Consider the following 14,725-nt stretch of genomic DNA (forward strand, 5'->3'; position numbering starts at 1 on the left):
AGTAATCACAGCCATCCTTTCTAAATGTTCCAGGACTGACTATTTGATGATTTGTTCTAAAACTTTTCCAGGTATAGACATCAAACTGGTGGGTCACTAGTTACCTGGATCTTCCTTTTCCCCCTTCTTGAAGATGGGGACAACATTTGCCCACCTCCAATCTTCTGACACCTTACCTGTTCTCCAAGAATTCTCAAAAAATAATAGCCAGAGGCTCAGAAATTATATCCAGACGTTCTTTTAGAACCCTTGGATGCAGTTTATCTGGTCCCAAGGACTTTGTTTCTTTAAAAGAAACTAGGTGCATATGTACTGCCCCTATGCTGGTTCTAGGCTGCAACTCCATACCTTCATCGTATGTTCTGTTTTAGCTATGTTGTGCCCCATTTCTTTCATAAGAGAAGACTGAGGAAAAGTAGGAATTGAGCATTCTGCCCTTTTTTCATCACCTATTACAATTTCACTTCCTTGTCTTCACAAAGGGCCTACCATGTCCTTGCTGTTTTTCTTACTTTGTACATAAGTAAAGAACCCTTTTTTGTTGTTTTTAGCATCTCTCCGCAGCGTAAGCTCATACTGCGCTTTAGCTTTCCTAACTCTTTCTCTACAAGCACTGGTTATTGGTTTATATCCATCCTTGGTTATAAGACCCTTCTTCCATTTCCTAAATGAGTCTTTTTTATTTCTCAAGTCTTTAGAGAGTGGTTTATGGAGTCACCTTGGCTTCTTTAGGCTCCTCCCATTTTTCCTTCTCAAAGGAATCATTTGTGATTGTGCCTTCAATATTTCACTTTTAAGAAACCCCCACCCCTTTTGAACTCCCTTAATTGTTTCTGACCATAGGATTTAACCCTGCTTAATTCTAAGTTTGTCAAAATTTTCTTTCCTGAAGTCCAACCTATATGTGTAACTATAGCTTTTCCCTTCGCCAAGACTGTAAATTCCAAAATCACATGGTCACTATTCTCCAGGGTGCCCACTATTTCAACTCATCAACCAGTTCTTCCCTGTCGGTGAGAATCAAGTCCAAGATAGCAGATCCCCTTGTTTCCTTCTCCAATTTAAATTCTAATTAAAGGAATTTTAAATTAATAAGTGCATGAAAGAAACAACATTTAGACCTAGATGGCCCAAGCTACCCCAATCTTATAAGCTAAGCAGGGTCAGCCCTGGATAGTACTTAGCTGGGAAACCACAAACTAAATCCATGGTTACTATGCAGAGGCAGGCAATAGCAAACTGCATCTTAATTTCTCTTTCTTGGAAACCCTACAAAGTGTCACCATAATTTGAATGCAACTTGATTGCACTTTTCACCACCACCAGTCTTAATAACCAAAATGACATAACCCATTTTGTTAAGCAGCCTATCAGAGGAATGCCTGGAATTAACAACAGAAAGCTTTAAAATCTCTAAACTGACTCATCTCTAAGAGATGAAGGTGTAGCTGTTACTGTTCTAGAGAGAAGGAGATTAGGATTGGCTACTGAGAGGGTGACAAACAATACTGACTACCCAGCAAGGTCTAGAGGCCACAGGTGCAAAGTTACAGGTCTAATGTTTCTGGGGAATTATAGATGTTTATATGCAAATGCTCTAAGTGTCTGAGGTAAAATAGCTGGAATGATACATGACATAGGAGAACATAGACATTGCTGGCATTTGTGAAAGTTGGTGGGATGAGGATAATCAGTGGGATACAGTGACCCCTGAATATATATTATAGGATGGGAAGGGAAGGGTCAGAGGTGGAATGGCTCTGTATATCAGAGAAGGTAAAAAGTCCAGTAAAATTGAGAATATAAGAGAAATAGATTTGCTTACAGAAACACTATGGGTGGAAATAGTGGGCCCAAAAGGAAGCTTAACTCTGGGAGTTTATTATCACCCACCAGATCAAAGGTTAGAGGAGGATTTAAAAACAGCAAAAGAAAGAAAGCAGCAAAACAAAATAATTCTCATAATACACATACATTGATTGGGCCAATATGTATTCATCAGGAGAAAGCGTTTAGGTTTCTAGATACTCTTGATGGAGCAGATGTTCATAGTAGCTACCAGCAAGGAGGCAATCCTGGATTTGGGCCTAAGTAATGCTCAAGACCTGGTGAGAGATGTAAATGTGATAGCACCAGCTGGAAACTATAATGCAAGTTTATCATTTATGTAAATAAGAAGTTGCTGCAAAAGACCAACAAAACCACATTTAACTTTAGAAGGGGTAACTTATCTCAAATGAAAGGAAAGGTAAGGAGAATCAAATCACTTTTGGAAACTTGAAGACTATTTAAAATTACAGTACTGGAAGCTCGATATACTGTAGGTTAGAAATGGTACAAATGGGTATTTTTAAAAGGCCTGCATGGTTAAGGAACAAAGTAATTAAAGCAGTAAAAGGTAAGAAGAATTCTTTTAAGAAGTGGAAGGCTAGTCCGAGTGAAGTAAATGAAAGGGAGCATGGGCTTTGTCAAAAAAAGATGCAAGTTGGTGATTAGATAGGCAAAAAGGACTCTGAGAAACATATTCCAACAAAGATAAAGACTGACAAAAATCTCTTCAAATGCATGAGAAGCGGAAAACCAGCCTGAGAGGCTGTGGAGTCCTTGTACAAGTAATGAGTTAAAGAATTACTAAAGGATGATAGGGAAACAGCAGGAAATGTATTTTTATTCGCTGTGGAAGAAAGGAGGTGCTTGCCCATTGTAGAACCACTGATTTCAGAAGGGGTGTTGAAAGACCCGAGTTGGATTGAAGTGATGAGAAAGGAGATCTTACAACTGATGGACAAATTAAAAATTGACAAATCATCAAGCCAAGATGGCATAAATCCAAGAGTTCTGAAACAACTCGAGAATTTGATGATCTCCTGACAAAAATATGCAGTCTATCACTAAAATCATCCTCAATTACTGAGACCTGGAAGGTAGGTAATATAACACGCATCTTTGAAAAAGGTTCCAGGTAAGATCTGGGAAATTACAGGCTGGTCAATCTAACATTGATATGGAGTGGAATCAGGCACATCAATGAACAGAAGCTACAGAGGGAGAATCAGCTTAGATTCTTTAAGGAAGATCTTGTCTCACCTTTTAGAGTTCTTTAAGGGGGTGAATAAGCACCTGGACAAGGGTGACTGTCATGCTTAGGCCTAATTTGTTTCCCAGCCTGTTTCGGTTTGCAACACAAGGGTTAACAATATTCTTAAAAATGTTTAATTGAAGAATGTGCCATCCAGGTACTCCCTTTCAAGAAAAAATCCTTAATGGTAATTTGGAGCTATTTGACCTTGTATGTGTGAAAGGAGATGGGAAAAACATTTTGTAGAGGGAAGTTAATTTTTTTGAGTGAGCCTTGTTGAGTGGTCAGGTGAAGATCATTAAATTATCTTGTTTATCTCACGGTAGGTAACTATGTAATTGGCTTTAGAAGACCAGGTTAGAAACACACTTGATGTGACAGAAGGGTGTTACTTTGGGTTCCTTGCTTTGCTAAAGTATGTTTTTTGCAGGCTATTTGTTCCAGTTTTCTATCAACTTTTATTGAATGGAAGAAAATATTAGCAGTCTTGCCTTTGTAAGACTTATTTTTTATGCCTGTAAGATGAGCTTTTCCCTATAATTAGGAAGTATAACTTAGGCTGTGTAGTTGTTTTTATTTTCTATGTGCCTTTGGAACCTGCAGAACCCAGTAACCCCAGCAAAACCATAAGCCAGTGTGCCAAGCCAAATAGAACCAAAGTCAAACCAGCAAATCTCTGTGGTGGAAACCCAAGGTGAGGGGCCAGCAGAATTATTTTATTTATTTATTTATTTATTTATTACATTAAGCTTATATCCCGCCCTCTCCGCAAGCAGACTCAGGGCGGCTCACAACATCACATTAATTCCATTAAAAACCAATAAAACATATAAAACATAATTACATATTTAAAATATTTAAAACATTTCATGGTGCTGTATTAATATGGCAATGGCAATTAATGGCAATATGTAGAAGCCCAGCAGAACCCAGTGCCACTATGGCAATGCAAGCCCAATAGAACCAAAGAATTGCTACAGTACAAATTGAAGTTGGGGGCACTTTTGTAAGCCCAACAGAACAAATGTCGAGGTGCAGAATGTCCAGCAGAACCCAGAGTCACTGTAGCAGTGCAACCTCAACAGGACGGTCAGTCTTAAGGATCACAAGCAGAACAAATCCAATGGAGTGCGGGGTGAGATTTTGCAAGCACTATGCAATACTATAAAGGCAGAGAAAGCGACATAAAGCAACTCTGGCAAAGAGGAAAGGGGAGGGAGACCCTCCTGAAACTGACAAACACACTTGCAATTGACACAGACAGCCTGGCAAGCCCCCCCCCCCCACAACACACACACACACCTAGAGGCACACTCAGAAACAAAGGCAAAATGAGGGGGGGGGGGAGAGAGAAATGAAGAAAGAAAAAAAAAGCCCCTGAGACCTTGCAAAAAGCTGGCTCCTGATATTCCCAGCAGATCCTGAATATTTCCAGGATTTTTGGGGGGACCATTGTTTCGATATCCCCCCAAAAATCCTGGATATATTTGGGATGCTAAGTGTTTGGGTCCAGGATATTTGAAGGACCATCCCCTCCCATATTGTCCACATCACCCACTAAGCAGTGGCTTATACCTTCAAGAGGTGAGGCAGCTGGTTACCAGAGACGGAGCCCTTTCATCAGTAGCTCTTCTCCTGTGGAACTCCCTACCCACTGGAACTTGCCTTGCACCGACCCCCAGAATTTATTTTTATCCAGGCTTTTGTTTAAGGGGGTTGATCTTTTAGCATAATTTGTTTCTTTCCAAGAACTGTTTTATGAGACTTGTTTTAAACCGCTCGGTGTTATGTGCTGTTTTTATGCTCTGGTGGTTCCCCTGAAAACAGGGGCGTGTATAGTACTAAATCGAAGACATACCTATCCTTTGGATTTACAATGGAAGCAGAGCACAGCAGAAAATATCCAGTTCGCTGACAAATTATGTTCTTGACTGTGTCACATTGTTTGTATTACTGGAACGTTTCTTGGCAGTATGAATTTGTGTGAATGCTTTGATCTTGAAAAAGAACAATGCCGGATTAACAAAGAGGAACGATGTCCACCCCCCTCCCCCCAATATTAAAGATTTATTTTTATGGGCACAACAGTTTTGAGAAATAAAGTTATTCAGATTTTTAGTGTTTATCTTTTACAGCATTTTTTTTGGTACTTTAGCAAACACTGACGCCTAAAGGAGCGTGAAAGAGTAGAAGCTTGCATTAAAAATACACCGTCCAGTTGGCAAATAAGCATTAGAAACCCCAACGCATAGCGTGGTAGGAAACGAACTTCAGCGGCTTTTTTCCAGGAAAAAAATTACGACGAGGATGGGATTCGAACCCACGCGTGCAGAGCACAATGGATTAGCAGTCCATCGCCTTAACCACTCGGCCACCTCGTCACAGGAATCTCAATTCTCTCCAAGCCTAAAAGAAACTGCTACTGCCAAATCTATACGGCAACTATTCATTTCTTTGCGAACATATGTGGTCTGTCCTGATAAACGCAGAACGCACTTAGAACCAAGCAGTCTTGAATAACAACTCTTTGGAGAATCCCGCAGATTGCTTTCTCAAGTGTTTTCTTTCCCGGTTCCCTGCAATTGCGGCGGAGACGGAGTAGGCCACCCTGCATGGAGGCCACCATGATGTACGGAACACGAACGCCGCCATGATGTACGAGCAACAAATGGTCTCATTTCTATTCTACTCGGCGAGCATGCGCGCGGGTTGGCGGTTAGTTTGAATTCTGTGGCGGCCGCAGCTGAATTTAATGGCGGCGCTGAAAGACCGACGTGCCGAAGGTCGCGGGTTTTTCCTGTCGGAGGTTTTGGAGAAGAGACCGTTGCCGAGGGAGGAGAACCTCTGACGACCACTGCGCTTGAACTGTGGTGTGAGTTAGCGGGGAGCAGTTTAGCCTGCCCCTTTGCGGCCTTCTTCTGCAGCCGCTTTCCTCGTAGCCGAAGTCGGGGCTTGTCGTCGCCGCTCCCTCGACCCCAGCCTCCGGCTTCTCACACCCCTCTCTGCGTTCGTACATGTTTACTCGGAAGTAAATCCCACTTCGCTCGTGGGCTTACTCCCTGAGTTGCTGTGTGCCCAAAATGTGGGTCGGAGAATGTTGTGGCATCGGCGGGGGAATGAGGCTTAGAGAGGCGGCAGCTTTTTTTTGCCGAAGATGGGTCTTCCGCTCCAGTGGCAGAGTCCATCCGAGGCGGCAGGAATCGGCAGTGCCATTTAAGACTTCAGTAGGTGGGAAGAGTCAAATTGTCAACGATTCCTTCCTAACTTTCGCCCCGGAAAAAAAAAAAAAACCCTCTTCAGGGAGAGCGGTTCTAGCCTACCTCTTGCTTTGTCTTATCTGCTTCCCGATCCTATGAATTATTACTAACTAAAATCTGCAGCTGGGGTGTGCGTGTGGTATGTTCCAGTTGTTAGAAACTATGATCGACGTTTAAATCTTAAAGGACATTTATAGTTGAATTCCGAGCTGGGGGCGGGGAAGCTGTGGTAATCCGAATAAGTAATACATCTCCGTTTACTCTATGTGGTCGGAGGTGGGGGGGACAAGCCCCCAGAAAAAAAATTAGTGCCCAGAGAGGCTTCTTAACTGTTATTTGCTATGCTTTGTTGCTTTTGCACAATATTTTGAGATACTAAAGTTCTGGCTGTTGCAGAAAACCAGCTAGCCCCACCCTGGGGCCCTCCAGGATGGACACAATTTATTCCGAAATAAATGCAGAAGAGTAAGTTGAACTTCCACAAAATACGTTTTGATGATGATTTGTTTTTAAATTAAGCAATTATTTGCCCAGAAAACTACTTCCTTTATTGTAAAATACAAGCTCCTATAAGTGGTATATGACTAGAGATGCACATTTTTCTGGAGATATTGAAGCTATGGGAGAAAGTTTTGAGAGAAATTGAAGTATATATAGAATGCTAACATGCATAGCATGAATACTTTATATCTCTCTTAGTGTACAGGCTGGTATATAAAGTTCAAAATGTGTGAAGTTTAAAAGTGCCTTAGTTTATTCATACTACTGTCAACCAAATTGGGGAGGGTGGGGGGTGAGTTGCAAGCTGTTGCACCCTATGCTAAGAACATCTTGGCTTTTGTGGTCTGAGAAGCAGGGGAAAAGTTGAAAATAAACCATAAGTTGTATAGTAAACAAAAGGAAATTTATTATTTGAACTTACAAAGTGTCATTTAGTTACTGCATTAAGAACTGTCAATAGGTTTTATTTATACACCACCTTTCTCACTGGGGACCCAAAGCAGCTTACTTCATTATCCTTTCCTCCATTTTATTCTCACAATAACTCTGTGAGGTAAGTTGGAGTGATCTTGGATGTCTCCCTTTCTATGGAGGCCCAGATCACGATGATTGCCTGGTCTGCCTTTTGATATCTTTGGCAGATCAGGCAGCTAGCACCATATCGATCCCCCCAGGACCTGGCTTCAGTGATCCATGCAATGGTCACTTCCAGACTAGACTACTGTAACTTGCTCTATGCTGGCTTACCCTTGAGACTGATCCGGAAACTGCAGAGGGGTGCAGAATGCCACGGCTCACCTGCTGACTGCACCACCTTTACGAGTGGGCATTTGGCTGGCGCTCTGCAGTCTGCACTGGCTGCCCATTGAGTACTGGATCAGCTTCAAGGTTTTAGTTTTAATGTTTAAAGCCTTATGCGGCCTGGAACCAACATACCTACAGGACCGTCTCCTCCCATATATGCCCGGGAGGTCGTTACATTTGGCCTCCCAACATCTGTTGGCCGTCCCCGGCCCAATAGATGCCCACCTTGCCTCAACTAGGGCCAGGACTTCCTCAGTCTTGGCCCCAACCTGGTGGAATCAGCTCCCTAAAGAGATCCGGGTCCTACCTGGCTTATTAGCCTTCCATAGGGCCTGTAAAATGGAGCTGTTCTGCCAGGCTTTTAGTTGAGGCTGCAGGTGTCTATTCTTGATCTGGTTGGCCTTCCCTGCCGGCACTGACACCTGAGCTATAAAATGGAATGATGTCTACCATCTCTATGGGATAACATCTTATCATGATGAGAGATGGCCAGACTGGGCAATATGTGATGATATAAAAAATTATCTGAGTGCTGTTGAGGTGTTTGTTTATATTGTATTTTATTGTTTTTTCATATGTTGTACTCCGCCCTGAGCCCTATGAAATATACTAAAATAAATAAATAAGTTAGGCTGAGAGAGTGTGACTGTGGCCCAGGGTCATCCAGTAAGTTGCCGTGGCACAACTGGGGATTCAAACCTGGCTTTTCCAGATCCTAATCAACAACCGCTGTGCTGCACTAGCTCTTTGGGTTGGTTTCATGGACGGCTCCTATCAGTTACACTGAACAGCCTTGCAAAAACTGATTTATTTTATAGTCTATTACAGGTGTGGGGAACCTCCATCCTGAGGGCCGTATACGGCCCTCGAGATCACTTGGTGGGGCCCTCAGGGATTGCTGGACCGAACTGAGCCATGTGGCAGCCTTTCTGGGGCCTGGCTGGCCAGTGAGGATCGTGGGGCCCAGCCGCGCTGCATAGCAGCCTCCCCAGGGCCAGGCAGGGATCACAGAGCCCAGATGTACTGCAGGGCCTGGAAAAGTTACTGTCACACATAAAAAAGCCCTGGACCTAGGCATTTGCCTAGGGTGGCTGGCCGGGTGTGTTTGTGTGTGTGTGTGCCAGATTAGGCTCTCCCCACATTACTTCAAATAGAAAACAATTATTTGCATTAATTCTGCTGGCCTGAATCATTCTCCCTCGGCAGAGCACGGTTTTTTAAGTTGATCATTTTTATGGCCCGCGAATGATGTTACAAATATCCATACAGCCCTTGGCAGAAAAAAGGTTCCCCACCCCTGGTCTATTAGATGATATTTCATATTAATTAACATTGTTACATTTAAACATATCCTTGAAATTTTCTTGCCTATGGTATACACAGGAATTATTATCTTCAGTTAAATATTACGACATAAACATCTTCTCCATCACTAGAAAGTATTTTGAGTTAATAAAATGTCTTACAGAATCATTTCACTAGTTCAATATTCCTCTAAATTTCCAATCTTTCTACAGAAATGAAAAAACATTCTGTAGAAAAGGCTAGCTGCTTTCACCCTGTAATTTTCCAGTGTATGTTCTGGATTATCCTGTCCATGACTTATTGAACACATTGTAATAGGTTTGAGGTAGGGATAGGCATGGTGGTTCAGTTCTTGGTTTGTTGGGTTATCCAGATCAGTGGTTTGCTTTGTTTTGTTTTTCAGTTTCCCAAACGATTCATGGTTCTCAAAGATTTCAGGTTTTCACTGCTGGTAACATCATTAGGGTTTGTAGAATCTTTCGGGATCAAGGCCTAGAAATAGCAGCTCTCCAGCAGCCCTGGCTCCACTCAATGCACAGCAGCCAAGAAGGTCTGAGCGCCTGCTCCGGCTGCAACGCCACTGAGGATGTTCTCCGCAGCTGAGAACGAAATGTCTGGAAGGAAAACTTTCTCCAGTAGAACATGGCACTTGATCCCGAAAGATTCTACAAACCCTAATGATTCATGGCTCATTGGTTGATTTGGTTTGGGAAGGCATAGAACAGCCCCCAAGTGGGCTAGAGATGCCAAACTTGTGGAAAACTCTTCAGTGGACTCTCCTCTACCAGCTCTTCAAGTTTGGTGCAAATTGGATTTGGTGGGGAGGGGTGAGCTACAGCCCCCCCCCCCCAACTGGTACCCCAAGTAAACTGCTCTCCTAGGAGCTGGGGAAAGAAATGCAAACTACCTTGCAGCTTCCAGTCTGTTTCACCCTCAGGAAGCTTGGAAACTGACTAGATATTGCAGCTCAGCTGTCTGGGCACCTGCTCTTCTGTTCAGTTCCCAGTGAAACTGAGTAGGTGCTGCAGGGGATCAGGGAGAGGGGAGCTGCAGCATTTAGTCAGTATCAGAGGAAACTGATCAGAAGTGCAGGCCTCAGAGTGAATGGAGCTGCTGCTTCTAATCAGTTTCACTTGGAACTAACCAGAAGTGCAGGGGCTGGAGAACTAACCTGAAGTGCAGGGGCTGGTGCCAGGCTGTCTGGGAAAAAAGCCAAACATGAACCTAACGAAAGACTGGTTGGTGTTTAGTGCCACGGAATCAGGTGAACCAGTTCAGAATGAACCACGAATCAGCCATTTTTAGAATGAATCATTTTTTAAACTGTATTTATTTATTGATTTGATTTGATTTTTAGCCTGCCCTTCCCGTAGAACAGGCTCAGGGTGGGTTAAATCATAAAAACAATCAACAGTAAAAACCAATTTAAAATATATAAAACCCAAAATTAGTGTTCTGAGGTTAAGCTGAACAATCCGCTTAAGTAGACCAATGGTGGTAGAGTAGTCTCTAGTTTGTATTGTCCTTCTGCTAGGGAGATTTCTGATCTAAATGAAAGCACTGCAGTTCTTTGGGTTCTGGTTTGTGATACAGAGAAAAGTTTTTGAAAAAATTATGGAGCATGATAGAGAGGCAGGGGCCATTGCTGTGAGAGTTGCTGAAGCACATACAAAGTGCTCCAGTGAGACATAAACTGGGTGCCTTTGTCCCTTCCTTTGCGCTCTATATATTTGTAGGTAAGGCAGATGCTGCAAGGGAACTAAGTTTCTAATATTCTCTTCTTCCAAGAAGACCATCCTGGACAATTATTGGAATTTCTCACAGTTCTGAGAAGTATGTTTTTAATGTGGGATTGTTTGAGAACATATATAGCATAATAAGTGTGCAATGGCAGAAAATTCTGGTGAAATGAATTGCATTTTAAAGTTTTTTATTTATTGTTTGTTTGTTTTTAGTGACCACGCAATTAAAAGAAGGATTTCATCTGTAAGTATAATGAGACAAAAGGTTTATTTTTTTCTGATAGTTAATTATTTCATTTGCATAAAGAGAAATGTTAGTGCAAAGCTAAAATGCTAAAGAAAATGTTAACTGTTTTATGTTCATTAATGTGTGTTTAAAATGCCATGATCTGTGTAGAGCCCATGGACTTTGTTGGTGGCCTCCTGTCCAAGTTCTAATCCTGGCTGACTACTTAACTACCAAGATTTCAGTCGCCTGGGCCACCCAAGTCATGACTGTTTATTAATACCTATATGGACATAATAAAATGGTATCCCGTTAATTAGAGACCCATGTTATCTGTTGTAGTCTGCAGATTATTCTTGTTGATGACTTGCTAGCTCAGTGGTTGCCAACTGTGGTCCAGGACTCACATGCAGCTCTTTCACACATAGTGCAGCTCCCGGGGGTCAAGGAGGAACTTGATGCAGGTTTCCTCTCCAATAAGTGTGCTTAGCATTGGGACCTCAGTCAGCCTCTGAGTGCTGACCCCATAGGTAGGTGACTATTTCCACCTTGTGGGAAGCTGGGGGAAATAGGCAGGCTTGCGAGTCCTTTTCCACCGCAGAAGTCACCCAGAGACCTAGAGTAGGGAAACAGAGCACAAGAGCTGAGGGAGCAGCAGGAAGGAGGGATGGAATTATAGAGGGAGGCGCATAATGATGCAAATGGTGGTCAGTGATTTAACTGGTACATGTGTGTTTCCTTCCACTGGTGCCAAAAAATAATTCCCTAATCTTTCCCTATGCAGGTTTTGACGACTGTTATTCCCAGCTTTTGTTTTTTAAAAAGTCTCCTAGCATATATTCTATCTTTCTATGCAAAGAAAGTATTAAGAGTTTTAATAAAGATATGTGGGTAATATTTATTCATGCCTTTTAGCTCTCAAGCATCTGATGTTTATTCTTTGTGGCTCTTACGTTTGACCGCCCCTGTGCTAGCTAGAACAATATTTCATAATGTCATAAACAAGATGACTTATCAAGACATGCTTATTACCAATAAAATGTCATTCCTTTTTTGTCATTTTGAGTATAAAATTGGAGAGAATGTGACACTGAATACATTTTGCTAATACAATGACTTGCTGATCTGAAATTTGTATATTGCATGATAAATATTTTAAATAGATCGTTATATCCCACCCTTCCACAATGCCCAAGGTAGCTCTTGATAATTGGCTTTTTAAAATCTATGTATCTGTATTATTCAGTTATATAGTGCCTTTTTGAGCCAAATGCTCTCTACTTTAAAGTGAATTATTAAAACACTGCATTTCCTCCTTTATGACTAACAGTTTGAAACCAATAATTCACAAGGTTAAGAAGAAGAAGATATTGGATTTATATCCCGCCCTCCACTCTGAAGAGTCTCAGAGCGGCTCACAATCCCCTTTACCTTCCTCCCCCACGACACACACCCTGTGAGGTGGGTGGGGCTGGAGAGGGCTCTCTCACAGCAGCTGCCCTTTCAAGGACAACCTCTGCCAGAGCTATGGCTGACCCAAGGCCATGCTAGCAGGTGCAAGTGGAGGAGTGGGGAATCAAACCCGGTTCTCCCAGATAAGAGTCTGCACACTTAACCACTACACCAAACTGGCTCTCTGCAGATTAAATTTAGGAAATGATCCAAAGAAACCATTTATATATAGTCAAGGGTGTAATCTGTGGCAACCAGATTTTTTTCTGGAGTCCTTACTATTGCAGCAGTCTCATCAACAAAACAAGCCAATATCAGCTGTAGAAGATACTAGAATAATAGATGACCATTAAAAAAGAAGAACTGCTGGTGGTAAAGAAATTTTAGTCTCAACTCTGCATGTTTTCTTTTTAGATTTTAAAAGTCCCCCGAACCCCTCTTCGTGACCTAGGGAGTGGGAATGAGATAATTCAGGTAAATATAAAATCTTTACTCTGTAAGTGTTTTCAAAATTAGGCTGGCCTCCAGTTCATGTCAGTACCTACAACATCCTGCTTTAGAATATAGTGGTATCTATATAAGTAGAAATAATTTCTTGATGCATTTATATGGAAGCAAGCCAAATGAAATCACTAGGATTTACTGGTGTTTTGTGTTCAAATTGTCATACTTCACAGATATTTTCTATAAGGGTTAACATATATTACATTTTAACTTCTGTTTATATCAGATAAGATTTATTGAGCTACACTGTGCATCCTGCTTATCAGAATAAATTTTACTTTTACAGGAAGAGATTGAAGAATTTTAAATTATTTGTGATTTGGCTGTTTTTCACTTGAAAAACTTAGTCCTTGGAAAATATTAAACCCACAGAATTACTGCTGTTTAAGTCACCTGTGGGGGGGCTGAGTGGCGGTATTTGTCTGGAAATAAAGGTCCAGATTGTGATGTAATGGTTTTCACTCCAGAAGTTTAGTATGCAAGTTCATAGCTCCACAGGTTAATCACTGGATTTTAACTTTCTGTGGGCACAGAGGTTATGTGGTGCTCCTTGCTGGTTAGCAGGAGGAAAGCTGAGAAACAAGTTGGTATGAATCACTTCCCAGGTGCAAAGCCCTTCATGCCATAAAAATACAGGTGACCTTGGAGGACAAAGCTGAGTTACATCTAACATTTGAGAACTTAGGCTGCTGAGGTCCTCAGGACAGCAAGAGAGTTGATCTGCTGGGGGGAGGGGAGAAAAGGCACCTTTACATAGTGTGTTGTTTGCCTAGGCAATGTGTGTTTTTAATTTACTTATTTAAATTCTTTAATTTCTTTCAAAGTTATAAATAATAGTTTAAAAATTAGATGGTACATTCTGCCATGTCCATATGTAATAGTACATAGCCCAGATCTCCCTGTTTAGAATGAAATTTATGGGTTGGAACGAAATAATATTTCCACAGGTGCAAGGATTTCTGCCCACACTTTTCCTGCCCACTCTCCAAAATTCTGTTTTTGCTCACTCATCCCCACCCCGGATTTTAGGCTTCTGTGGGAGGAAGGAGCTGGGAAAGCAGTACAGAAATGTTTGCAGAAATGTCTAGTCTGGATCCAAGACAATCCCGCCCCTCCCCCCCCAAAAAATCCCCCATCCTAGGTGTTTCTTAAATAACATTTTATTTGCTCCTTTAGTGTATATTTGGCTTGGAAGGTCTAAACAAACAAACCCTCATCCTAATTTCACTATGTTTTAGAGCCAAAGAATAAATAGTAAACTAGAAAATATTTTGCTGAATCCTAAGCTTCTCTCCCTAAGGGAAGATTCCAGATGGGTAGCTGTGTTAGTCCTTTTTAGCTGTGATTCCATTTTTTATTTTGCTGCTACTAGATTAACATTTATTCTAGTATAAACTTCCATGAGTCAAAGTGCTCTTTCCCAGATGCATAGGAATGTAAATCTAACCACCTCCTCCTGTTGTGTATATAAAATAAGGCCTGATGGAGTTACACTCCTATTCATCTTCTGAGAAAGAGAGCTGACAAAAGCTTATGCTGGAATAAATGTTAATGTTTAAGGCATCACTAGACTCCTGTTTCATTTTTTCCCCTAAGCAAGTAGATTTAGTGACACAGGGAGTTGTAAGAACCAATTCCAGGGGGAAATTATTGCCCTGTTTCCTGAATTTTAATTGTAGCTTCTATATATGAGATTATATTATTATCAGTGATGACATATTAGTGGCTTGGCTGGAAGATGTGAATAATTTTGCCCAATTCCTGTTACTCACTGCAGCCTCTGCCTCCAGTTACAAATTCTAACATCCGTTTTTCATGATGAGGTTTGAGTTGCTGTGGAAAGGGCAGCAAAGAT

The 14,725-nt window shown here is 41.6% G+C and overlaps 1 protein-coding gene and 1 non-coding gene across 2 annotated transcripts in view; one reads left to right on the forward strand and one right to left on the reverse strand.

The window, feature by feature from the left end:
- Window positions 1–5,378: 5,378 nt before the first annotated feature.
- On the reverse strand, window positions 5,379–5,460 carry TRNAS-GCU (transfer RNA serine (anticodon GCU)). Its single transcript has one exon. It is a non-coding gene; the product is annotated as a tRNA-Ser (tRNA).
- Window positions 5,461–5,836: 376 nt separating this feature from the next.
- Window positions 5,837–14,725, forward strand: part of KNL1 (kinetochore scaffold 1) — a 66,839-nt gene continuing 57,950 nt past the window's right edge. The window contains exons 1-4 of the mRNA XM_060261347.1: window positions 5,837–6,475; window positions 6,733–6,801; window positions 10,902–10,932; window positions 12,781–12,840. Coding sequence (XP_060117330.1) covers window positions 6,767–6,801; window positions 10,902–10,932; window positions 12,781–12,840 — 126 coding nt within the window. The 5' untranslated portion in view covers window positions 5,837–6,475; window positions 6,733–6,766. The remainder of the gene's footprint in view (window positions 6,476–6,732; window positions 6,802–10,901; window positions 10,933–12,780; window positions 12,841–14,725) is intronic.

This window comes from Heteronotia binoei, chromosome 21 (assembly GCF_032191835.1).
Source record: "Heteronotia binoei isolate CCM8104 ecotype False Entrance Well chromosome 21, APGP_CSIRO_Hbin_v1, whole genome shotgun sequence".
NCBI classification, from domain to species: Eukaryota; Metazoa; Chordata; class Lepidosauria; order Squamata; family Gekkonidae; genus Heteronotia; species Heteronotia binoei.